Source organism: Zalophus californianus, chromosome 8, assembly GCF_009762305.2.
Source record: "Zalophus californianus isolate mZalCal1 chromosome 8, mZalCal1.pri.v2, whole genome shotgun sequence".
In the NCBI taxonomy this organism is placed as follows: Eukaryota; Metazoa; Chordata; class Mammalia; order Carnivora; family Otariidae; genus Zalophus; species Zalophus californianus.
Genome location: NC_045602.1, coordinates 75,656,837 through 75,683,817, shown reverse-complemented (window position 1 = coordinate 75,683,817; position 26,981 = coordinate 75,656,837). Strand labels below are relative to the sequence as shown.

At 38.0% G+C, this 26,981-nt stretch overlaps 1 protein-coding gene and 1 pseudogene across 5 annotated transcripts in view; both read right to left on the bottom strand.

The window, feature by feature from the left end:
- The window catches only part of PREPL (prolyl endopeptidase like), a 55,439-nt gene that overhangs the window by 6,944 nt on the left and 21,514 nt on the right, over positions 1–26,981 (bottom strand). For all 5 annotated transcript variants that reach the window (XM_027624221.2, XM_027624220.2, XM_027624219.2 and 2 more), the window contains 4 exons: positions 19,954–20,170; positions 19,140–19,325; positions 4,142–4,339; positions 671–846 (listed from right to left, as the gene is read on the bottom strand). In XM_027624221.2, coding sequence (XP_027480022.1) covers positions 671–846; positions 4,142–4,339; positions 19,140–19,325; positions 19,954–20,170 — 777 coding nt within the window. The remainder of the gene's footprint in view (positions 1–670; positions 847–4,141; positions 4,340–19,139; positions 19,326–19,953; positions 20,171–26,981) is intronic.
- Positions 6,392–7,959, bottom strand: LOC113938703 (annotated as a pseudogene).

Genomic DNA, 26,981 nt, shown 5'->3' with positions numbered 1-26,981 from the left:
TGAGGTTTGGAGGAAAAGGAGTTCCCAGAAGCACAAAGAAAGGGAGAACATCAAGACACAGCAGGTGAAAGGAACAGAGGGGAAAGAGTTTATCATCTGAAAGGATGTAACAAAAGCTGGATGTATAGGATGTATATGGCTGGAGTGCAGGACATGTTTGGGTAGTAACGGTAACTATCACTACAGAGGTAAGCCAGATCACAAGGATGTTAAATACTACACCGAGGAGTTTGGATTTTATTTTGGAGATGGGGAGGTGGAGAAGGACTTGAAGCAGAAACATAAAATAATATTTGTGTCTTGAAAATAGCTAAAATAAATGGAAGTTAGAGTGAAAAAAGGATCTAATTTGAGACTGTTTTAGAAAAACCTAAACTCAAAAATAAAAAAAAAAAAGAAAAACCTAAATTCAAGAGAATTAAATGGAAATAACAACATTACCGAGATTAGTACCCAGACTGGTACTTCAATTCTAAAAATCTGGTGCAAGGTCCTAAAATCTATCCTTTATCAACTAATCTGATAAATCCACTTCCACCAGCATATGTTTAGGAATTCATAAATTCAATAACACAAATGAGATAATAAACTTTGTTCCCTGATACACTGTTATGCTGGGCATCTGTCACAATGTTCTAGTACTCATATGCCAGGTGAAATGTTGACTCACCGAACATGGCAATATGCTAATATCCATCCATCGTCCACCAACACCCGCCTTTCAGGTCTGAAATTCATTTTTAAATCCATGCCATAAGCTCCATATACATGTACCAGGAGAGGTTTCTTTTGTAAGTCCTCAGAATCCGTTTTGTGGAAAATGGTCATTGGCACTGATTTTCCATCCTGGAAATGAAGAGTTATTATGCATGTAAGTAAGAATCTTTTAAAACAGCTTATCCCTGGTTTTATGCATTACTTATTGATGTTGAGCACAAACTTCATTTAATTAAGGCAACAGAGAGGTGCTTGGTTGGCTCAGTCAGTGGAACATGTGACTCTTGATCTCGGGGTTCTGAGTTCAAGTCCCACGTTGGGCGTAGAAATTACTTAAAAATAAATAAATAAAATAAAGACAACAGAGTTATGGTCTTTAAAAATACATCATGAAAAAAAAGAAAATAGTAGGAAGAGAAAAATGAAGGGGGGAAATCGGAGGGGGAGACTAACCATGAGAGACTATGGGCTCTGAGAAACAAACTGAGGGTTCTAGAGGGGAGGGGGGTGGGGGAATGGGTTAGCCTGGTGATGGGTATTAAAGAGGGCACGTATTGAATGGAGCACTGGGTGTTATATGCAAACAAATCATGGAACACTACATCAAAAACTAATGATGTAATGTATGATGATTAACATAACATAATAAAATAAAATTAAAAAAAAAGAAAAAAAAATACATCATGGTTCGTCCCCATTTTCAGCTATACTGCTGACCTGTAATATGAACTAGAAAAGAGCAGTTAAGACTCTGGCTTGAAAACAGTTTATTAAATGCAGCTTTTCATGACAGTAAAGTGATTTTAAGGAGTTTTTTCACTACCATTACTGTAATTTTTTTCTTTCAAGGTAAGTCAATATATACCTATCAAGGTTAGACATACCAGCACAGTATTTTTCCTATACCTATGGCTAGATACTGACATTTCTCATCTTTGAATATTTACAAACACGCTGATTAAAGTTTTAACAGCTCAATTTTCTGTCTGCTATAGGCAGTCCTCAACCATTAGCACCAGAATTTCTTACTGACTACCACTGTCATCCACCCTCATCCTCTTCAAAGGCCTACCTTTATTTTTAACATGTTTAATAGTGGTTTAAGTAAGTTTTATAAATTTTAACATCTGAATTACTTTAGGGCTAGTTTAACTACTCCCCAGTGGAGTTCACATTCATTAATCGCAAACTGACTGAAACTAGGCATCTCAGGACAGACAAAATTAACATAATCTGAACTACTTCTGATCTTCCTTTCATAGAAAAAGGGCAGAGAAGTTGGTTCTCACCCTGCTTACAGATATTAATGAAACAGTACTAGTTTACATAAACTAAGAAAGAATAATAAAAGGAAAATAATATAACCAAGCCACTCTCCCTATTTTTTTCATTCTCATTGTGAAAACTTAACTTTGGGGCACTGGAATATTATCAAATGAGGAGGCAATCTTTCATCATTCCTTTTCACACTCAGCTTGTTCCGAGTATAACTGGAGTTTCACTTTTCAGATTTTCTTATAAAATGAGGTAGATTAATTTCTATAAATTATCTTTGTCTTTTCATCTCCCCAACTTAAATCAAACAATCAGAGAAAAACTTGCTGGTTGAAAACTTATGAAAAAGAAGAGGTGAGAATGGTACCAAGTCCTGTGACGGGCTGGATCTGAGTTCATCAGCAGTGCAAAAATGCCTGTGGAAAGTTATAGCAGCAGGGTGCCTGAAACCAACTCTTGATTTTGGCTCAGGTCATGATCTCAGGGTCGTGAGACTGAGCCCTGTGGTGGGCTCCCTGCTCAGCATGGAGTTTGCTTGAGATTCTCTCTCTCCCTCTGCCCCACCCCACCTCTCTGCATGCACTCTCTATCTAAAATAATAAATAAACCTTAAAAAAAAAAACAAAACAGCAACATAGTAGCTTCCACTGAGCACTTGTCTCCCTTCTTCCCAATTCATAAAGCATCCCTGGGTTCCCCAAAGAACTAGCTTCACTGTTCTTCCCATTTGGGGTATGATAACTACAACATTTTGAAAGACTGGTATAATCCCACATTTCTAAAGTGGAACAAAACCTAAACATGTATTTGTTGACAAAAATCAAAACACAAAAATCTGGATGGTAATACACCAAATGGTAAACAATAATTATATCTAAGAGGTGCAGCAGCAGCAAATGGAACTGAAAGTAGTCATCTAAACTTTACACATTCTGCATTTTTGCATTTCTTCTAAGAAATGTATTATTGAAAAATACATATTTAAATAAAGCTGTTAAAAGAAAATCAATTGAGTTAAAAAAATTCATAAAGACAAAAGGCTTTGTCACAATTCACTGCCAGCACATATGAAATTATCTGTTGTTTGGTATGCTAAGGTCTGAAAATTCCTTAAATCTAAGGCCACAGTTTATTAATTTATTCCTCACTTGCACAAACTTCCTTTTCCACTTTTCACTTCCTGTCTTCCCTCTTTTACACTATACTTTGGCCGTAATGCCCTTCTTTATACTTCTTTAAGTTTTATTTATTTAAGTAAGCTCTACACCCAATGTGGGGCTCAAACTCATGACCCCGAGGATCAAGAGTCTTGGGCTCTTCTGACTGAGCCAGTCATGCAGCCCCCTCTTTTATACTTCTTGAATGCACCATTTCTCCCTCAGTTTAGGGCCTCTACACAACATGGATTCCTCCTTTCCCCTTTCTAGCTTAATTCTTTTTTTCTGTTTTTAAAGATTTTATTTATTTATTTGAGAGACAGAGAGTGAGAGAGAGCGAGCACAAGCTGGAGGAGGGGCAGAGGAAGAGGGAGAAGCAGGCTCCCTGCTGAGCAGAGAGCTCAATGCGGGGCTCGATCCCAGGACCCTGGGATCATGACCTGAGCCGAAGGCAGACGCTTAACCAACTAAGCCACCCAGGCACCTCTCTAGCTTAATTCTTAATCATCTTAGAGGTCCTACCTGAGCCATCGCTTCCTCAGAGAAGCTTGCTCTTATCTCTCCAGCCTAGGAAGGTCCCTGTGTCATGTTTCCGCTGAACTCAGTACAGCTTTCTTTGCAGCAATCAGTACATTAGTAATTACTCCTTCAACATCGGTCATTTTCCCTGCTAGATTTAAGCTCCATGAAGGCAGGGCTGTATCAGTCTAGCTCACTCTAGTCAATTGCTTACCAACTTCACAATTTTTGCCATAACTAGAAACCAACTTTGACTATTTAAGTCAACTTTAAAAATTCAAATATAAACAACATGTGAACTCAAGAGCTTGATATGTGCTCGTTATACTTTTTCTAATCCATGTTAAAATAAATATATCAATATTAAAGTTAAAAAAATATCCATGTATCCTCTAAAGATCATTTGGGTCTTACTGGGGTGACATCCACGCCTGCAGTAGATGGGGGCTCGAGTTGAGATTATAAAGACTTACCTTGCTTTTGGCTTCCAGACGTAAAACACGACTAGTCTTTGTGATTGGGTCTTCATGCCCAGTTTCCTCAAACAGTTTGCCCTCTGCAAACTTGTATGTGTAATATTTTGGGGGACGTATTGGAGAGCAAAGCTGAAAGGGGCAGTTCTTCGGGTCTGAATTTGTATCCATTATGAATCCACAGGCCCAAGGAGGGAGCTAAAGAAATAAGAGTTATTTTTACTCTTTATCTAGACATTAAGTATCATTAATTAAATTCCTGAGTCTGCTACAAATAAGATGATAAGGACATCAAGTTTACTTTTATCCATTATACATAATGCCTCATTTAAATATTATCTCAGCACAAATATATTTCGAGTAACAAATGAACAGACCTCTACACTGATGACCAATAAAATAAGGACAAATTATAGGAAAGTGGTTTATCACGACTCTGGATTTACATGAAACCTACTTTAATAAAGATTATTATTTTGGGTATGGTTAAGAAAAAGAGCAAATCAAATCCTAATTCCAGAACCAGCCACATCTCCAGATCTCTGTTCTCCTGGATCACGAAATCTCTCTCATCTGTTTTTACTAATTTACCCCCAGGCCTCCCCCTGCTGCCCAGACAGCCACAGTGATGACAGTTATTATTCCAGGGCTACAAACTGGCTCAGCAGCACTAAAGCACTTACAATTTGTTTCTAACTTTAGCTCCCAGGCTAACTATTGTGCAGAACAAAACCTTTCCTGGCATATCCACTCTGAGAGACTCACAGCTATTATGATTAGAATTCTTAACTTTAAGAAAAAAAGGAAAGGAATCAAAATTTATTCTCTCAGAGCAGCAGGGTCCAGTTTCAAGCCTGCCACTAACATCCCTCTTACACCTTTCAAAGAACTCTGGTAAACAGACTGACAGAATGTAAGAAATGCTGCTGAGAGTCAGAACATTAAAAGAAAATTGCCTTTCTTTTCCTGAGTAATTGTAGAAAGAACAAATTCCTTAGAAAATCAGAGGTCTCGGCACAGCAATGTCACTGGTGGGCACTATTCAAAAAGGGTAGGTGGGGGCTGTGTGCATAGAGAGTGCACCATCTGACCTGTAGCAACTACAGCCACAGAGCTTATGTTCACAGAGCAATTAATCCAAAGAATCTAGCTTCCTAAAACACAATAAGGATATATATTCATAATGTCTCTTAAAAAGAGTTCCTAATTTACTGTCCTCAGATTGCGGATTATGTTCAAGGATAATGTTTATTTAAGTGCAAGCCATAGAACTGGAAAGCAGCCCATGACATGTCAAAGTTGGGAAGTCTGGCAGCATAAATGGAGTAAACAGAGACATTAATGGGGTAAAAGCACCACTGCTACTCACCTTGTAAGCAGGTGTCAGAAAGAGGGGACACAGTGCTTCAGTCCACAGAGGCACAAGTTTTTCTATTCTTTGGTGAAACTTAAAAAAAAAAAAAAAGGTTCCACGTGCCTTGTGTGGTAAGTGGTCATACTTTCAGACCAAGTGGTTCCAAAAAATAAAAAAACTCTTTCAGGTGTATTTCTTAAAGTACTGGGATCAAGGGTAAAGTTTTACCATAACAACACTGTTTCATGGCTATGGACTTCTTAAAGTTTGTCCAGCTCATGTGGAAAGAAGCATTAACCATCTCAAGGATACCTTAAGCCACATTTCCTACTGAGAAAAACCTGTAGTACCATCTGGGTATATTAATGGACAGCACCTGAGAATAATTTTAAGTTGGCTAGGTGATATGCAGATATTTCTTAGATACTTGACAGAAACAGTTTCAGCTTTAGCATTCTACCAGCAAATCATAGTCGTTTATTTCACTGAAAGAATGATTAAGACACACACGCTGAAAGAAAATTGGTCCAGGTATGTAATCACCTCCATGTAAACTGATGTTAGTATAGAACAGAAAAAAATTTCCCAATTTGCTTAAATATCATAACCAATTAAAATATCATTACTTCTTTTTGGGAAAAAAAATTACCAGGAAAAACATGATATGATGACCAAGGATAGAAGGCAAATATATTAAGGATTTTACATTTCTGTTGCTCAGATTGAGTTTAAAAAAGGCTTTTAGTCAAGTGCCTACTGAAATGCTACATACAGAAATACTTTTTTTTGTACACAGTTTTATTGTAACAAAGCAACTTGTACACTTTTAACGTTTAAAACTGAGCATCTTTCCTTTCCAGTGAAACAAAAAGAAAATTTAAAAACAAACAGGAACAAAATTACAATAGAGAATGTCAATTCCAAATAAGATCCGACAGGTTCTGCTGATTCTCCCATCGAGTGGCAGGGCTCACGTCATCATTAGGAGAGTTTTATTTTAAAAGTGTCATCTTAAACTGCAAGGATGTCCGTTAAACATCACAATTAAACATGCCAAAGGAGAAGCCATGTTGTCAAAATGCCCACTTAACCCACCCAAACATCTCAAACCCACCCTTTGCTGTCCTTCTATAACCCCATTTTTTAAAGTTTTCTTTTTTTTAAACAAGAGAAAGTAGGTACATGTTGATAAATGCTAACTGTCCATATTCACATAGAGACACAGTGTAATCTCTGAGCCCAATATACAGAGAAAGGAGGAAAAAAGCTAGAATTCTATGCACTACTACACAGGGGCCTAGCACCCTCCAGCTTCCAGCAGAGCTAAGGGAGCAGAAGGTTTTTCTTTTTTCCCACAGAGCATGGTGGTGTTGATTCCATAAAGTTTTTGTTCAGACAGGAAGGGATACAAATGAATTTGGAACAGAAAGGGGTAGAGATTCTTTTCCCACTGTATTCTGCTCAAGGTATTTCCCCCCCAAATAAGTTGAGAACCATGGTATAAAGGGAGAGAAAAGAGACTTCAAAAAACAGGGCGAATGAGCACAAGAGGAGGAAAAAAAAAAAAAGACGGCAACTTGTTCCCAGGGACTGAAGAAAATTAAAAAAGGAAGGTTGGAATCCATCAGTGTTCCATTAGTCATCTTCTCCTTCATCCTCCTCTCCTTCCTCCCCCATCATCATCTTCATCTTCTTCACCTTCATCCTCATCTCCTTCTTCATGGATATCTTCCAATCCTTCTTCTTCTTCATCATCATCATCATCTTCTTCTCCTTCCCCTTCTTCATCATCCATATCGGGAACCAAGTAGTACTGTAACGGATTTGGCCAAATATCATCTTTGATGACCTCTCCTAACTCATCTGCACCTGCATCAGAATGGTCAGTAAACCAGGTGAAGCAGCTCTCTGGTTCCTCATGCTGTCTCTTCCTGCTGGCTTTATTCTGTGTTTGACTTGAACGTTTCGTCAAATCCTTTCCAGATTTCCATTTGATTTCGATGGACTCTGAAGATGGATCACCACTCTCATTCAGATGAAATTCTTTGGAGAGAACTTTATTTTTGAAGTAAGGGTTTTCATCAAAATAAAAATCTATTCTGTAAACTGATTTAATATCTTCAAATTCTGTCACTTCAACTCTTGTCAAATAATGCAGCACCTCTTCATCCTCCTCCCCAAGCAGTGCAGACACTTCTGGATGGTTGACAAATGTTGTTACCCAAAAATTGGGGATTTTGGCGATCAATTCCGACCTCCTCTGAAAAAATGGTTGGCGGAGTTTGTTATATTTCTATTCTACTTTCAAAATCTCCTCACTGGCTTGTTCATTAAGTCTATTTCATTTTGTACTTCATCAATATGTTCAATTGCTTCTTGCTGTTTTTTTTTCTGAGGTCTCGTTGGCCCCGTCATGGTTGGAGTTGAGCTCCTTTTTACTGACTTTGGCCGTGGGTGCCGACATTGTGCTGCTCCGCGGTCGGGGGGTGGGGGGGGAGAGCGGGGAGGGGGAGAGAAGGGAAGGCGAAGGGGGCGGGCAGCGGCTTCCCCTCTCGCCACACGCGTGGGCGCTCGCTCGGTCCGGCCGCCTCCTCCCAGCGCTCACTCGCTCCCTCGCTCGCTCTCCCTCCCCCCCCCTGGCTCGCGTGCACTGCCCTCGCGGCCTGACGACGAGGAAGGGGCTGGGGCGGCATGCCGGGGCCCGGCCCGGGCTCCTGCTTACGGAGGGGAGGCGGCGGCGGGCGGGCAGGCAGCTCGGCTCCCTCACTCACGCTCCACGGTCCAGCTCGCTGCTCGCTCTCCCCGAGCCGCCGCCTCTTCCACCTCCTCCTCACGGCGAGCAGAAATACTTTATAATCCACTCAATTTGCTTAAAGATTTTGTCCTTTGTGATTGACACTGTCTATGCATATTAATCAGTACTACCTAGTTCATGAAAGGCTCTGATCTGTAAAATGTCCTTTAAGTAGAGCCCGGTATATAATGTAGTATTTGATTCCATGTGTTGATGACTCAGAACATTATAACAAGGCCTAATAAGTACTACAGGTTGGGAGGTCAGGGAATGAAGAGACAAAGGATACAGAATAAATTAAAGACATGATGTTCCATTGGAGACACTCCTGGAAGTCCCAAGCCCTCGGGAACAGGGGAAAATACACTGCAGGGCACTACAGGACCTCTTCTTCATAAAGCCATTACCCTCAACAACAGGAGACACAGCTGACTTTCCTAACACACAGAGACAGGCACAGAGACTAGACAAAATGAGAAGACAGGAATTTGTCGCAAATGAAAGAAGAGGACAAGGCCACAGCCAGAGATCTAAGCGAAAACAGATATAAGTAACATGCCTTATGGAAAATTTAAAGCAATGATCATAAGAATACTCACTGGACTTGAGAATAGAGTGGAAGAGATAAGTGAAACCGTTACAAAGAGGTAAGGAATAACATACCAAAGATAAAGGGCTCAATAAACAAAATGAGATACACACTTGATGGAATGAATTAACAAGAGGCTGGAATAAGCAGAGGAATGAATTAATGACCTAGAGGACAGAATAATATAATCAGGATGAGTAAATGAGAGAAAAAAGAATTACGCAAAATAAGAACAGACTTAGGGAACTTAGTGACTCCATCAAACATAACAACATTTCTATTATAGGAGTCCTAGAAGGAGAGAGAAAAAAGGGGGCTAGAGAATTGATTTGAAGAAATAATAGCTGAAAACTTCCCTAAACTGGGGGAAGGAAACAGATATCCAGATCCAGGAGGTAAAGAGAACCTCCAATGAAAATCAACAAAAGCAGATCCATACCAACACATATTGTAATTAAAATGATGAAGTATAGTGGTAAAGAAAAAATATTAAAAGCAGCAAGACAAGGGGCGCCTGGGTGGCTCAGTCGTTGAGTGTGTGCCTTCGGCTCAGGTCATGATCCTAGGGTCCTGGGATCGAGGCCCCCATCAGGCTCCCTGCTCAGCGGGAAGCCTGCTTCTCCCTCTCCTGCTCCCCCTGCTTGTGTTCCCTCTCTTGCTGTGTCTCTCTCTGTCAAATAAATAAAACTTACAAAAAATAAAATAAAATAAAAGCAGCAAGACAAAAGAAGACCGTTACATACAAAGGAAACCCCATAAAGCTATCAGTAGGTTTTTCAGCAGAAACCTTCCAAGCCAGAAACAAGTGACATGATGTATTCAAAGTGCTGAATGGGAAAAACTTAAAGCCAAGAATATTCTACTCAGCAAGGCTATCATTCAGAATGGAGAGAGAGAGAAAGTGTTTTCTAGACAAACAAAAACAAGGAGTTCATGACCACTAAACCAGCCCTGCAAGAAATCTTAAGGGGGATTCTTTGAGTGGAAAGGAAAGATAAAAAAAAAAGCATGGGGGCGCCTGGGTGGCTCAGTTGTTAAGCGTCTGCCTTCGGTTCAGGTCATGATCCCGGGGTCCTGGGATCGAGCCCCACATTGGGCTCCCTGCTCTGCGGGAAGCTTGCTTCTCCTCCTCCCACTCCCCCTGCTTGTGTTCCCTCTCTCGCTATCTTTCTCTGTCAAATAAATAAATAAAATATTAAAAAAAAAAGACAGCATGACCATAGGAAGCACAAAAGCAATAAAATGAACCCACAAAATAAAAGGATGTAAAATATGTAAAATATGACACCATATACCTAACTTGGGGTGGAGAGGAGTAAAGAATGGTTCAAACTTAAATGACCATCAACTTAATATAGACTTTAGCTATATGCAGCAGAGGTTATATAAAAACCTAATGGTAACCACAAATCAAAAATCACTCATAAATATGCAAATAATAAAGACAAAGAAATCCATCACTGGATTGCTGAATGATGAAAGAGAGAAAGGGAAAAAAGGATCAGAGAAAAACTGCAGAAAACAAACCACAAAACAAATAATAAAATGGCAATAAGTACATACCTATCAATTACTTTGAATGTAAATGGACTAAATGCTCCAATCAAAAGACCTAGGGTGACAGAACAAATAAAAAATAAGACTCATCTAAATGCTGCCTACAGGAAACTCATTTTAGACCTAAAAACACCTGCAGATTGAAAGTGAGGGGATGGAGAAACATTTATCATGCAAATGGTATCAAAATAAAGCTGGAGTAGCAATACTTATAAAGGACAAAATATATATATATATATATATATATATATATTTTTTTTTTTTTTTTCAGACAGTCCGGCCCCCAGAATGCTGAGGGGCATGACTTTTTACTTAGGATTTTTTTTTTTTTAAAGATTTTATTTATTTATTTAACAGAGAGAGACACAGTGAGAGAGGGAACACAAGCAGGGGGAGTGGGAGAGGGAGAAGCAGGCTTCCCGCCGAGCAGGGAGCCCGATGTGGGGCTCGATCCCAGGACCTTGGGATCATGACCTGAGCCGAAGGCAGACGCTTAACGACTGAGCCACCCAGGCGCCCCTACAAAATATATTTTTAAAGACTGTAACAATAACAATAAAAAAATTAAAAAAAATAAGACTGTAACAAGAGACAAAGAAGGACACTATATAATAAATGAGACAATCCAACAAGATCTGATAATTATAGATATTTATGAACCCAAAATGGGAGCACCCAAATACATAAAACAGTTAATAAGACACATAAAGGAACTAAATGGCAACAATACAGTAATAGCAAAGGACTTTCATGCCCCCCCTTACATCAATGGACAGATCACCTAAACAGAAAATCAACAAGGAAACAATGTCTTTGAATAACACACCGGACTAGATGGATTTAACAGATATATTCGGAGCATTACATCCTAAAACAGCAGTATACACATTCTTTTCAAGTAAACATGGACCATTCTCCAGAACAGATCACATATTAGGCCACAAAATAAGCCTTAACATATTTAAAAAGACCTAAGTCATACCATGCATCTTTTTCGGACCACAGTGCTATGAAACTGGAAATAAACCACAAGAAATAGTTTGGAAAAGATCACAAACACATGGTGGTTAAATAACATGTTACTAAACAATAAATGGGTCAATCAGGAAATAAAAGAAATAAAAAAGTACACAGAAACAAATGAAAATGGAAACACAATGGTTCAAAACCTTTGGGATGGAGCAAAAACGGTTCTAAAAGGAAAGTTTATAGCAATATAGGCCTACCTCAAGAAGAAAAAAAATCTCAAACAACCTAACTTTACACCTAAAGGAGCTAGAAAAAGAAGAACAGAATAGAGAGCCCAGAAATGGACCCTCAACTCTATGGTCAACTAATCTTCGACAAAGCAGGAAGAATGTCCAATGGAAAAAAAGACAGTCTCTTCAACAAATAGTGTTGGGAAAACTGGACAGCCACATGCAGAAGAATGACTGGACTGGACCATTTCCTTACATCACACACAAAAATACTCAAAATGGATGAAAGACCTAAATGTGAGACAGGAGTCCATCAAAATCCTAGAGGAGAACACAGGCAGCAACCTCTTCGATCTCAGCCGTAGCACCTTCTTCCTAGAAACATCGCCAAAGGCAAGAGAAGCAAGGGCAAAAATGAACTATTGGGACTTCATCAAGATAAAAAGCTATTGGGGCACCTGGGTGACTCATTCGTTAAGCATCTGCCTTCAGCTCAGGTCATGATCTGGGGTCCTGGGATCGAGCCCCACATTGGGCTCCCTGCTCAGCAAGGAGCCTGCTTCTCCCTCTCCCACTCCCCCTACTTGTGTTCTCTCTCTTGCTTTGTCTCTGTCAAATAAGTAAATAAAATCTTAAAAAAAAAGAGATAAAAAGCTTTTGCACAGCAAAGGAAACGATCAACAAAACCAAAAGACAACTGACAGAATGGGAGAAGATATTTGCAAATGACATATCAGATAAAGGGCTAGTATCCAAAAATCTATAAAGAACTTATCAAACTCAACACCCAAAGAACAAATAATCCAATCAAGAAATGGGCAGAAGACATGAACATTATTCCAAAGAAGACATCCAAATGGCCAAAAGACACAAGAAAAAGTGCTCAACATCCCTGGGCATCGGCGAAATCCAAATCAAAACCTCAGTGAGATACCACCTCACACCAGAATGGCTAAAATTAGTAAGTCAGGAAACGACAGATGTTGGTAAGGATGCGGAGAAAGGGGAACCCTCCTACACTGTTGGTGGGAATGCAAGCTGGTGTAGCCACTCTGGAAAAAAGTATGGAGGTTCCTCAAAAAGTTGAAAATGGAGCTACCGTATGACCCAACAATTGCACTACTGGGTATTTACCACAAAGATACAAATGTAGTGATCCGAAGGGCTATGTGCACCCCAATGTTTATAGCAGCAATGGCCACAATAGCCAAACTATGGAAAGAGCCTAGATGTCCATCAACAGATGAATGGATAAAGAAGATGTGGTGTATATATACAATGGAATACTATGCAGCCATCAAAAAACATGAAATCTTGCCACTTGCAAGGACAGAACTAGAGGATAGAACTAGAGGGTACTATGCTAAGCAAAATAAGTCAATCAGAGAAAGACATGTATCATATGATCTCACTGATATGAGGAATTCTTAATCTCAAGAAACAAACTGAGGGTTGCTGGAGTGGTGGGGGGGTGGGAGGGATGGGGTGGCTGGGGTGATAGACACTGGGGAGGGTATGTGCTATGGTGAGCCCTGTGAATTGTGTAAGACTGTTGAATCACAGAGCTGTACCTGTCAAACAAATACTACATTATATGTTTAAAAAAAAAAAGATGGAAGGGAAAAATGAAGGGGGGGAAATTGGAGGGAGAGACAAATCTTGAGACACTATGGACTCTGAGAAACAAACTGGGGGTTCTAGAGGGGCAGGGGATGGGGGGATGGGTTAGCCTGGGGATGGGTTAGCCTGGAGATGGGTATTAAAGAGGTCACGTATTGAATGGAACACTGGGTGTTATATGCAAACAATCATGGAACACTACATCAAAAACTAATGATGTAACGTATGGTGATTAACATAATAAATTTTTTTTTTAAAAAGTTCATTAAAAAAGAGAAGAAAAAAAAGAAAAAGAAGAACAAAATCTAAAACCAGCAGAAGGTGGAGCACCTGAGTGGCACAGTTGGTTGGGCATCCAACTCTTGGTTTCAGCTCAGGTGGTGATCTCAGGGTCGTGAGATTGAGCCCTGTGTCTGGTTCTGCACTCAGGGAGGAGTCTGTTTGAGACTCTCTCTCCCTCTCCCAAATAAATAAATCTTAAAAAAAAACCAACAAAAACCCAGCAGAATGAAGGAAATAATAAAAGATCAGAGCAGAAATAAGTGATATAGAAACTAAAAAACATAAAACAAAACAAAAAAACGCAATAGAAATAGGTCAATGAAATGAGGAGCTGGTTCTTTGGAAAAAAAAAAATCAATAAAATTGATAAACCTCTAGCCAGACTTATCAAGAAAAAGAGAAAGGACCCAAATATATAAAATTACAAATGAAAGAGAAGAAATAGCAACAAACACCACAGAAATACAAACAATTATAAGAGATTATGAAAAATTATATGCCAACAAATTGGACAACCTAGAAGAAATGGACAATTCCTAGAAACAGATAACCTACCAAAACTGAAATAGAAAGAAATAAAAAATTCTAACAGACTGATAACCAGCAATGATACTGAATCAGTAATCAAAAAATGAACAAAGAAAAGTCCAGGACCAGAAGGCTTCACAGGTGAATTCTACCAAACATTTAAAGAAGAGTTCGTATGTATTCTTCTCAAACTATTCCAAAAATTAGAAAAGGAAAACTTCCAAATTCATTCTATGAGGCCAGCATTACCCTGATACTAAAACCAGATAAAGACCCCACAAAAAAGGAGAACTACAGGTCAATATCTCTATTGAAAATATATGCAAAAACCTTCAACACAATACTAACAAACTGAATCCAACAACAGATTAAAAACATCATTTACCACAACCAAGTAGGATTTATTCCTGGGTTGCAAGGGCGGTTCAATATTCACAAATCAATCAACATGATACACCACATCAGGAAGAGAAAGAATAAGAACCATATTATCATTTCAGTAGATGCAGAAAACGTACTTGACAAAGGACAACATCCATTCATGATTAAAAAAAAACAAAAAACAAAAAACCATCAACAAAGTAGGTTTAGAGGGAATATACCTCAGCATAATAGAGGCCAGTTAGGAAAAACCTACAGCTAACATCATCCTAAATGGGGAAAAACTGAGAGCCTTTCCCCTAAGGTCAGAAACAAGGCAAGTATGTCCACTCTCACCACTTTTATTCAGCAGAGTTCTGGAAGTCCTAGCCACAGCAATCAGACAACAAAAAGAAATAAAGCCATCTAAATTGGTAAGGAAGAAGTAAAATTTTCACTATTTGCAGATGACATGATAGTATAAATAGAAAATCTGAAAGATACCACCAAAAAACTGCTAGAACTGATAAATGAATTCAGTAACGTTGCAGGATACAAAATCAATGTACAGAAATCTGTTGCATTTCTATACACAATAATGAAGAAGAGAAATTAAGAAAATCCCATTTACAATTATACCAAAAATAATAAGATACCTAGGAATAAACCTAAGCAAAAAGGTAAAAGACCTGTACTCTGAAAACTACAAAACACCAATGAAAGAAACTGGGGAGGACACAAATGGAAAGACATTTCATGCTCACGGATTGGAAGAAAAAACACTGTTGAAATATCTGGACTACCAAAGCAATCTACACATTTATTTATTTAAAGATTTATTTGAGAGAGAAAGAATGAGAGAGAGAGCACATGAGAGGGGGGAGGGTCAGAGGGAGAAGCAGACTCCCAGCCGAGCAGGGAGCCTGATGTGGGACTCGATCCAGGGACTCCAGGATCATGACCTGAGCTGAAGGCAGTTGCTTAACGAACTGAGCCACCCAGGCACCTGCAATCTACACATTTAATGCAATCCCTATCAAAATACCAACAGCATTTTTCACAGAACCAGAACAAACAATCCTAAAATTTGTATGGAACTACAAATGACCCCAAACAGCCAAAGCAATCTTGAAAAAGCAAAGCAAAGCTGAAGGCATCACAATTCTGGACTTCAAGTTACACCACAAAGCTGCAATGATCAAAACAGTATGGTATCGGCACAAAAATAGACATGTAGATCAAAAGAACGGAATAGAATCCAGAAATAAACCCACAACTATATGGTCAATTAATCTCTGACAAAGCAGGAAAGAATATCCAATAGGAAAAAGACAGTCTCTTGACTTCAACAAATGGTGCTGGGAAAACTGGATAGCCACATGCAAAAGAATAAAACTGGACCACTTTCATACACCACACATTTACTCAAAATGGAGTAAAGACCTCAATGTGAGACCTGAAACCATGAAAATTCTAGAAGAGAGCACAGGCAGTATCGGTCATAGCAACGTTATTCTAGATACGTCCCCCCTAGTCTAGATACATGCCTAAGGCAAGGGAAACAAAAGCAAAAATAAACTATTGGGACTACATCAAAATAAAAAGTTCTGCACAGCAAAGGAAACAACAAAACTAAAAGGCAACCTACAGAATGGAAGAAGATATTTGTAAATGACATATCCAATAAAGGGCAATATCTAAAATATATAACTTATAGAACTCAACCCCCCCAAAACAATCAAATTAAAAAAATGGGCAGAAGACATGAGCAGACATTTCTTAAAGAAGACATGGCCAACAAACATGTGAAAAGATGCTCATTTTCACTTATCAAAACTATGATGAGATACCACCTCACACCTGTCAGAATGGCTTAAATAAAAAACACAAGAAACAGCAGGTATTGGCAAGGATGTGGAGAAAAAGGAACCTACCCTCTTGCACTGTTGATAGGAATGTAAACTGGTGCAGCCACTGTGGAAGACAGTATGGAGGTTCCTCAAAAAATTAAAAACCGAATAACCCTACTATTAAGCAATCTCACTACTGGGTATTGACCCAAAGAATACAAAAATACTAATTCAAAGAAATACATGCACCCCTATTTTTTTTTAAGATTTTATTTATTTGACGGAGACAGAGATAGCGAGAGCAGGAACACAAGCAAGGGGAGTGGGAGAGGGAGAAGCAGGCTTCCTGCCGAGCAGGGAGCCCAATGCGGGGCTCTATCCCTGGACCCTGGGATCATGACCTGAGCCGAAGGCAGATGCTTCACGACTGAGCCACCCAGGCGCCCCTGCTCTCCTATGTTTATCACAGTATTGTATAGCCAAATTATGGAAACAGCCCAAGTGTCCACTGACAGATGAATAAAGATGTGGTGTGTAGACACACACACACAGGAATATTATTCAGCCACAAAAAAGAATGAAATCTTGCCATTTACAATGACATGGATGGAGCTAGAGAGTATTACGCTAAGTTAAATTAGTCAGAGAAAAACACCAATGATTTCCCTCATATGTGGAATTTAAGAAAGAAAAGGAGCAAAGGAAGAAAAAAAAAGACAAAGCAAGAGACTCTTAACTATAGAGTATTGGCAGTTACCAGAAGGGAGGTGGGTTGGAGTGGTGGGTGAAACAGATGACGGCGATTAAGGAGTGCGCTCATCCTGATGAGCACCAGGTGATTAAAATAAAAACTAAAAAAAGACGATGTTTGTTGCAATGGCAGTTAAGACCACAGGAACTGAGGCATTATCTTTAAACTAGGAACACTTAAAAAATGCAAAAGGTCATATTTAGTAAGAAGTCAAATTTTATTTATTTTTTTAAAGATTTTATTTATTTATTTGACAGAGAGACAGCGAGAGAGGGAACACAAGCAGGGGGAGTGGGAGAGGGAGAAGCAGGCTTCCCGCCGAGCAGGAAGCCCGATGCGGGGCTCGATCCCAGAATGACCTGAGCCGAAGGCAGATGCTTAACGACTAAGCCACCCAGGCGCCCCGAGAAGTCAAATTTTATTATAGTAAAAACTCTCATAACATCCCAATTGTCTTGACATACAATTTTGCTGTAAGAAATGCACTGCTAGAAATTATACATTCTCTCTCATCCCTATTCAAGATGGGATTTCCCTTTCTTCAATTTCCCAATTGAAGATGTATGGTTTTGGCATCAATTAGCAAGTAAAAAGAAACTTTGAATCCAGTAGATGAAGGCAATAAGAAAATCACTAAGTTTAAATCACCATTTTTATTTTAAGGACACCTACATAGTCCTCTAAAATACAAGATGTTCTATTTGATAATTTGATTTTAGGGAGTAGCTGGAAAATGTTTTAGGAACCTTGGTATGGCTTATGTATACCATAACAAACTTGAAGCTAATTTCCTTGCGCCTCATCATCAAAGCAAGCTTTGGTGGAGCCTAAAATGGCCGCCAGATAACCTCATGAAGTATAATTCGACTCAACTCATTTCTATGCCCCAAAACTTCAAATGTTCCTCTTCATAATTTATGCATAAGTTTCTCATTTGAAAGTCAAAGAACGTCAAATCATAGCTTCATCCTACATACGTTTATTGTGTTTCAATAAAACAGAATTATTAGCAGTTTCCTGAACATTTTCTGAACTTCTCCAGCTTAGAGCTTTATTTGATGGACTTTCTCATCCTATAATACCATTTCCCTCCCTGTCAGAATTCTATCTATCCTCTTAAGTTTATCTCAAATTCTACTTCCCCTACACGGGCTTTCCTGGGCCACTTACATAAGCCCATTGTATATTTAATCTTTGTGTACAGAAATTCAATAAACATCCAGTGAATTTACTGGAAGTGCATTTTAGGAGACTATGACAATAATGCAATTAGGGAGGTATAAGTGGTCAACTGGCTTAACAATTTTTTCCCTATCAAGTAAAATGGAGGCCTTTCCCCTTCCCTTCAGCACCTGTTATCTGACCTACATGTTAATGCTGCTTTAACACTGGGCAATAAGGTTGGCACTCACCAATTTTAACAAGTTCACTTGTGGAGGCAGATTATCTTTCCTGGCAGCCGTGGGCAATACCAGCAACTCAGCCTGCCAGGCAAATGTGCCACCATCATGGCTGTGCTGCCGTGGAGACCACTGCCACTCCCTTCCCCCAAACCCCAGCAGGTTAAGAAAATTGGCAAGAAGATGGTGCAGACATAATGGCAGAAATACAGCAGGCACATCCCTATTCGGGGTGTGGGCCACTCCCTTCCCCCAAACCCCAGCAGGTTAAGAAAATTGGCAAGAAGATGGTGCAGACATAATGGCAGAAATACAGCAGGCACATCCCTCTTCGGGGTGTGGGATGGGAGCAGCAAGCAGTGGTTGGTTAGGCACTAGCTGGCAAGCTGGCCCAAGCTACCAGCATACCTAAAGTTGTAGAGATGTATGATACATAGAGATATGTAGAAAGAGAAATATGATGACACTGACCTCTACTTCTGAAGTTCATGCTACAAGACAGTATTTTAAGTAAAACTTTATTAAAATCAAGGTCCGCTAAATAATTCTAAAATAAACCTCCTAAACATGAAAAAACCCAATATGCTATATTTCATTTAAATTAAATTTCTTTTAAGAAAAAGTACATTGCTACTATTCAAAATTTGATGTTCTGTTAAACTAAACTGTATGGATTTTGATTAACAGCATCGTCTTTTTGAAAATTAAACATACCTTTAGGGACCGAACTGAATCATCAGCCAGACCAATCACATTAACGTAAAGTAGATTGCTGTGCTTCAGGAACAGAACGCAGTGATCCTTAAACATGTCCAAGTCTACGACTTTGGTATTTCTCTTCATTGTGAAAAATAAATCCCAGTTCATAATAGCAGGGGTATCAGCTGCTGTTCTCATGAGCTGTGTGGAACAAAGTCAGAAGAGATCTAGGTAACAAAACATGCTAACTTTCTAGCATCCAGAAAACTAGACCATATTAATCTTCACTGTTTTATGAAGAGCCAAAGCAACGAGCTTGCAACAGGGCTGCAGTGTGACCATCATCATATGAACGAGCCCAGGCTAGCCTGCCATGTGGTGAGACAGCATGGCCTAGTGCTTACCTTACAGCAAACCAATGAATGTTTGAATGAAGGCATTTGAGAAACAGCTAACTAGGGATGCACTGGGAAGCCTAGCTGGGACCAGCAGAACTGCCTAGATGAGATCAATCCAAATTGCTAAAACTTATAAAATCATGAGTTTATAAAAGTTTATTCTTTCAAATCATTAAGTTTGGCTTTGATAACTGGTAAGAACAGGATAAAGTATGTTTCATTTACTAACCTTTTAGGCACAATTACAATATGTACAGGCATTATATCTAAGGGAAGAGAAATGGGATTGGTTATCAATAGGAAGGTAGCATCAATTTCTACACGTAACCAAAAGCCTACAAAACAGTTAACTCCTAGAGCAAGAAATATTGTTGATGGAAGTGTGACACTTTTTAACAGTTCAAATGGGTATACAGAGAATCCAGGATTACCTTGAATTCTGTAGGCTCGCCAACATTAGTGAGAATGTATAATTCATCATCTCTGTGTTCAACGTAGTAAAGGACTCCATGTATTCGCTTCTGGATAAGTACTGGTGGGTCCCAAGGGCTTAGGCCATCTATCAACCACACTTCAGAAGTAGTCTTGTTCATAATATTTATAGTAAGGAAACGACTGTCTTTTGTAAGATATAGGAAAACAAAATAGCTGCACGTGCATGCGCGCACACACAGAGAGAGAGAGAGAGAGAGAAGAAAATCCAGTAAATTTCAAAGGCATGCTACCTTAAAGACAGCATCTCACTGCCTGCTGTACATATGTTGCTTTATAATGCAGACAGAAAATAAAAACTCCTTAGTGAATACTGCTTATTTAAAAAACTGGATATTATTTTTCTCATTTCCCCCACAAAGATATTTAAAATCATTTTTCTCTTAACATTTTATCATGAACATTTTTCAAACCTACAGAAAAGTTGAAAATGTCAGGTGAATACCCATATACCCACCACTGAGATTCAATTATTACCAACATTTTGTTATATTTCCTTAATCACATTATCTGTGTACCTATCAATCCATCTTTTTCTGAATGCATTTTAATGTAAACTATAAACATCATCTAACTCCCAATCACATTAATAGATTATAGGACTTTTTGCTGGAAAGAGGAAATAAACTTCCTAGAGGAGATATGTAATTGTAGGGAAGGAGAGAGACAGAGTTTACTTTGTTCTTCCTCTGCATGCACTTTGGCTTTTTTCCCCCCTCCCAGTTTTTACAACAAAACAAAATAGAAATAACAAAAACAGAAATAGGAAGAAAAGCCCTTGCAACTCAACACATTTAAAAAATTAATAACTATTTTAATTTTTTCTATTTTTCCTTCCCAAGTTTATTTATATTTCATGCATTTGTTTTTAAATTAATTTTTTTAACTATTAAAGTACAGTTGATATATAATGTTCTATAAGTTCAGGTATACAATAGTGATTAGACAACTTTATACATTACTCAATGTTCATCACATGTGGTTACCATTTGTTACCATACAACATGATTACAATATTATTGAGTATATTCCTTATGCTGTACTTTTCATCTCCATGACTTATTTTACTCATGCATGTCTTTAAACTGAAATAAAATATAAATGCAATTCTGTATTCTGCATTTGTGACTTCACAGTATCAGCATCTCTGCCCAAATTAATTCGTCTTTATGATCGTTATCTTTAATGGCTACCTAATAACCTATCAGGTTGCATTATAATTCTTAAAACTCTAGATTTTAATGTTTCATAGCAATAAAGAACATAACCAGAGAATATATTCATGAAGACAGTTCTTCCTCCCTGACCTTTACAGTTATTTCCCTAACACAAATTCTTAGGAATGGAAATACTAATTTAATGATAAACAGTATTTTTAATGACTCTTAATACATATAATCAGATAATATCCCAAGAACCTTATATTAATTCACTGGATGGGTTTAAATGTTACATTTACATATTTCCTTATTATAAAAGTAATCCATACTGAAAATACTGAAAATACAAAGAAGGATGATAACCCTGGATCTCACCACATAGAGATAAGCATGGCTAATATTTTGGTTAAGATTCCTACTGTACTGGACATTACCATGTTTGACAATTTTATTTCCTCTGTGACATCTTTTTTTTTTTTTAAAGATTTTATTTGACAGAGAGCAAGCGCAGGAACACAAGCAAGGGGAGTGGGAGAGGGAGAAGCAGGCTTCCCGTGGAGCAGGGAGCCCGATGCGGGGCTCGATCCCAGGACCCTGAGAGCATGATCTGAGCTGAAGGCAGACGCTTAACGACTGAGCCACCCAGGCGCCCCTATTCTGTGACATGTCTTTGTCCATTTTAAACTTGGGACGTAGTTAAAATTATTAGCCTATAAACATCTCTTCATAAATTAAGGATATTAACTTGTCCTTTTGCTGAAAATCTCACAACCCTGAGATCATAACCTGAGCTGAAATCAAGAGTGATAACACTCAAATGACTGACCACCCAGGTTCCCACAGCATTAAAAAATAATACCCATTCAGGGGCACCTGGATGGCTTGATTGGTTAAGTGTCTGACTCTTCATTTCCACTCAGGTCATGACCTCAAGTTCCTGGGATCAAGCCCTATGTGGGGCTCTGCACTCAGTGGAGAGTCTGCTTCTCTCCCTCTCCCGGGACCCCTCCCCATACCTGTGCACCTGCGTGTTCTCTCTCAGAAATAAATAAATCTTTAAAAAAATAATACCCATTCATTTTTCATTAATCTGTGATGCCTCTTTTATCATTTAAGTTTTAGAGTTATCTATTCTGGTCTCTATTATCTGTCAATTTGTATTAACTATTATAGATTCATGTGTTTTAATACATGGTATGGTTGTAGGTCAAGTCCCTTACTCTTGTTTGCTCTTTATTTTCAACACTGTCTTTACTATTTTCAATACTTTTTATCTATTTATTTTTGTTTGATGATGACACAGGTAATCAAAAGATAAGTTACTTGGTCAATTACTTGGCAGATATGTGGTTATAGGAAATGTCAAAATACAACTGGCTTTACAGGACAAATTTTCTTAGAAAGAGAAGACAAGTCATGGTAACCACAAAGCATAAGCCTACAGAAAACATACAAAAGATAAAGAGAACAGCACTGTGGAAAAAACCTAAGCACAAAGGAAGATAGCAAGAGAGGAAGAAAGGAACATGGGAACTACAAAATAGCTAAAAACCATTAATAAGATGGCATTAGTAAGTTCTTACCCATAATTACTCCAAATGTAAATGGATTAAATTCCCAATCAAATGGCAGAGTGGCTGAATGGACAGACAACAAGGCCCAACTGTATGCTACCACTAAGACACTCACTTCAGCTTCAAGGACACACAGTGGCTCAAGATGAGGGGATGTAAAAAGAAATTTCACGCAAGTGGAAACCAATAGAGAGCAGGAGTAGCTATACTAATGTAAGTGAAAATACACTTTAACTCAAAAGCTGTAACACGAGATAAAGAAGGCCATTATATAACAGTAAAGAAGTCAGTTCATCAAGAGGATATAACAGTTGTAAATATATAGACATACCTTGGAGATATGGGTAGGTTAAGAACCACTGCCAAAAGTGAGTCAAATGAATTTTTTGGTTTCCTAGTGCAAATAAGTTATGTTTACACTATACTGTCAACTGTTAAGTATGCAACAGCATTATGTCTAAAACCACAATGTATATATGTTAATAAAAAATATTTATTGCTAAAAATGCTAATCATTATCTAAACTTTCAGGGAGTGGTAATCACTAATCACAGATCACCATAAACAAATAATAATGAAAAGGTCTGAAATATTGTGATAACTACCAAAAAGTGACAGAGACATGAAGCAAGCAAGTGCTGTTGAAAAAATGGTGCCAACAGACTTGCGCAACACAGGATTGCCACAAAAAACGCAGTTTGTGAAGTGCAATAAAACAAGGTATGACTATATGCACTCGACATCAGAGGACCTAAATGGATTAAGCAAATACCAATAGATCTGAAGGGAAAAATAGACAACAATACGATAATAGTAGGGGAATTTAATACCCCACTTTCAACAATGGAAAGATCATCCAGGCAGAAAATAAGTAAGAAAATGTTGGACTTGGACTACATATACTTTAGACAAAGTGGTTGTAAACAGACATATGCCGACCAATCAACCAGCAGCTGAATACATTCTTCTCAAGTGCACAAGGAATATTCTCCAGTATAGATCATGTTAGGTCACAAAGCAAGTATTAGCAAATTAAAGAAGACTGAAACCATACCAAGTATCTTTTCCAACCACGATAGTAATCAATTAAAGGAAAACTGGAAAATTCACAAATATATGGAAATTAAACAGTACGCCACTAAATAAGCAATGGGTCAAAGTAATAAAAACTGAAATAAAAAATATCTTGAAACAAATGAAAATAGAAATACAACATACCAAAATTTATAGGATACAGCAAAAGTACTTCTAAGAGGGAAGTTTGCGATAAATGCCTACATTAAGAAATACCTTGGGGTGCCTGGGTGGTGCAGTGGGTTAAGCCTCTGACTTTTGGTTTCAGCTCAGGTCGTGATCTCAGGATTCTGAGACTGAGCTCTGTGCTCAGCATGGAGTCTGCTTAAGTTCCTCTCTCCCTCTGCCCTTTCCCACCACACTCCTTCTCTCTCAAATACATAAATAAATCTTTAAAAAAAATTTTTTTTTTTTTCCAAATAGGGGTGCCTGGCTGGCCTGGTTGGTAGTATGCAATTCTTGATCTCAGGGTGGTGAGTTCAAGCCCCACCTTGGGTATGGAGCCTACTTTAAAAAAAAAGGAAAGAAAAAAAAAACTATCTCAAATAAACGACCTAACATCATGCCTCCAGAAATTAGAAAAAGAAACATAATAAAAAAAAGTAAAAAAAAAGAAATTAGAAAAGAAAAAAAATAAGCCCAATGTTAGCAGAAGAAAGGAAATTGTAACAAAGATCAGAGAAGAAATAAATTAAAAAGACTGGAAAAACAACAGAAAAGATCAACAAAACTAAGAGCTGCTTTCTGAAAAGATAAAACTGACAAACTTTTAGCTACACTAAGAAAAAAAGACTCAAAATCAGAACAGAAAGAGGACACATTACAACTGATACTATAGAAATAAAAAGGAGTATAAGACTACCGTGAACAATTATATGCCAACAAATAACCTAGAAAAAAATGAATAAATTCCTAGAAACATACAACCTACCAAAACCAAATCATGAAGAAATAGAAAATCTGAACAGACCAATAAAGAGTAAGGAGCCTGAAGTGGTAATCAAAAATTTCCCAGCAAGGAAAAGCCCAGAACCAGATGGACTCACAGGTGAAATCTACCAAACATTTAAAGAATTAGCACCAATCCTTCTCAAACTCTTCCAAAAAAAATTGAAGAAAAGGAAACACTTCCAAACTCATTTTATCAGGCCAGTATTACACAGTACAAAAGCCAGACAAGGACACTTAAGAAAACTATCCAATATCCCTGGTGAATATAGATACAAAAATACTCAACAAAATGCTAGCAAACCTAATTCAAGAGCATGCTGAAAAGATTATTCATCATGCTAAAGTAAGATTAATCCTTGAGATATAACAATGGTTCAACATATGCAAATCAATGAATGTGATACATTAATAGAATGAAAGATAAAAATCACATGATCTCAATAAATACAGAAAAAACATTTGACAAAATTCAAAATCCATTCCTGATACAGATTCTCTCAACAATTGGATATGGAATGACTAATACTCAACATTATAAAGGCCATATATGACAAGTCCATAGGTAACATCATATTCAATGGTAAAAAGCTGAAAAGTTTTCCTCTAATATAGTAACAACACAAGGATGACCACTCTCACTACTTCTAACGAACACAGTACTGGCAATCAAGTAAGAAAAAGAAATAAGAAGCATCCAAATCAGCAAGGATTTGCAGGTGATATGACTTTACATACAAAAAAACCTTAAAGATTCCGCTGTAGAACTAATAAACGAATTCAGTTCAGGATGTAAAATCAACATCCAGAAATCAGTTGTGTTTTGACACACTAACAATGAAATATCTGAAAAACACACAAAACACCACCATTTAATATAGCATCAAAAACAAATACTTAGTAAAAAATTTAACCAAGGAAGGAAAAGACCTATACACTGAAAACTTAAGACTTTGATGAAAAAAAATAAAGAGGACACAAATAAATGGAAAGATATGCCATATTCATGATTTGGAAGAATGAGTATCATTAAAATGTCCACACTACCCAAAGCCATCTATACATTGAAAGCAATCCCTATCAAAATTCCAATGGCATTTTTTATAGAAAGAGAAAAAAAAATCCCAAAATTTGTATAGAACCACAAAAGATCTCGAACAGCCAAAGCAACCCTGAGAAAGAAGTAAAAGGCATCACACTTTCTGATCTCAAACTGTATTACGAAGCTATAATAATCATAACAATATTGTACTGACATAAAAACACACTTGGGGGGGTGCCTGGGTGGCTCAGTTGGTTGAATGTCTGACTCTTGGTTTCAGTTCGGGTCATAATCTCAAGGTCATAAAATTGGGCCCCATGTCAGGCTCTGTGCTTGGTGGGGAGTCTGCCTGAGATTCTCTCTCTTCTTGCCCTCTGCCCCCCTCCCTCCTGCTCATGCTGTCAAATAAATAAATAAATGTTAAAAAAAATAGACACTTGGACCTACTTGAAACAGAACAGAGAGCACAGAAAGAAACCCTTGAATATACGCTCGACTAATATTGGATAAGGGAGCCAAGAATACTCAAAAGGGAACAGAAAATGTCTTCAATAAATTGTGTGGGAAAACTGGATAATCACATGCTCTTGAAACTGCTATGCTAATAAAATTGGACCCCTATCTTAACTCTACTCACAAAAATTAACTTGAAATGGATTAAAGACTTTATTTTATTTATTTGACAGAGAGAGAGACACAGCGAGAGAGGGAACACAAGCAGGGGGAGTGGGAGAAGGAGAAGCAGGCTTCCTGCTGAGCAGGGAGCACAATGTGGGGCTCGATCCCAGGACCCTGGGATCATGACTTGAGCCGAAGGCAGATGCTTAACGACTGAGCCACCCAGGCGCCCTGGATTAAAGACTTTGAACATAAGACCTGAAAATATGAAACTCCTAGAGGAAAACATAGGGAAAAAGTTCCTTGAGATAGATGTCTTGGTGATGATTTTTTTTTATGACACCAGAAGTAGACACAAATAGATAAATTAAGTGGGACTACATCAAACTAAAAAGTTTCTACATAGCAAAAGAAACAATCAACAAAGTGAAAAGGCAACCTATGAAGTGGGATAAAGTATTTGCAAACCATATATATATTTGATAAAAGGTTAACATCCAAAATATATAAGGAACTCCTATAACTCAAAAGCAAAAAAAAAAAAAAAAAAG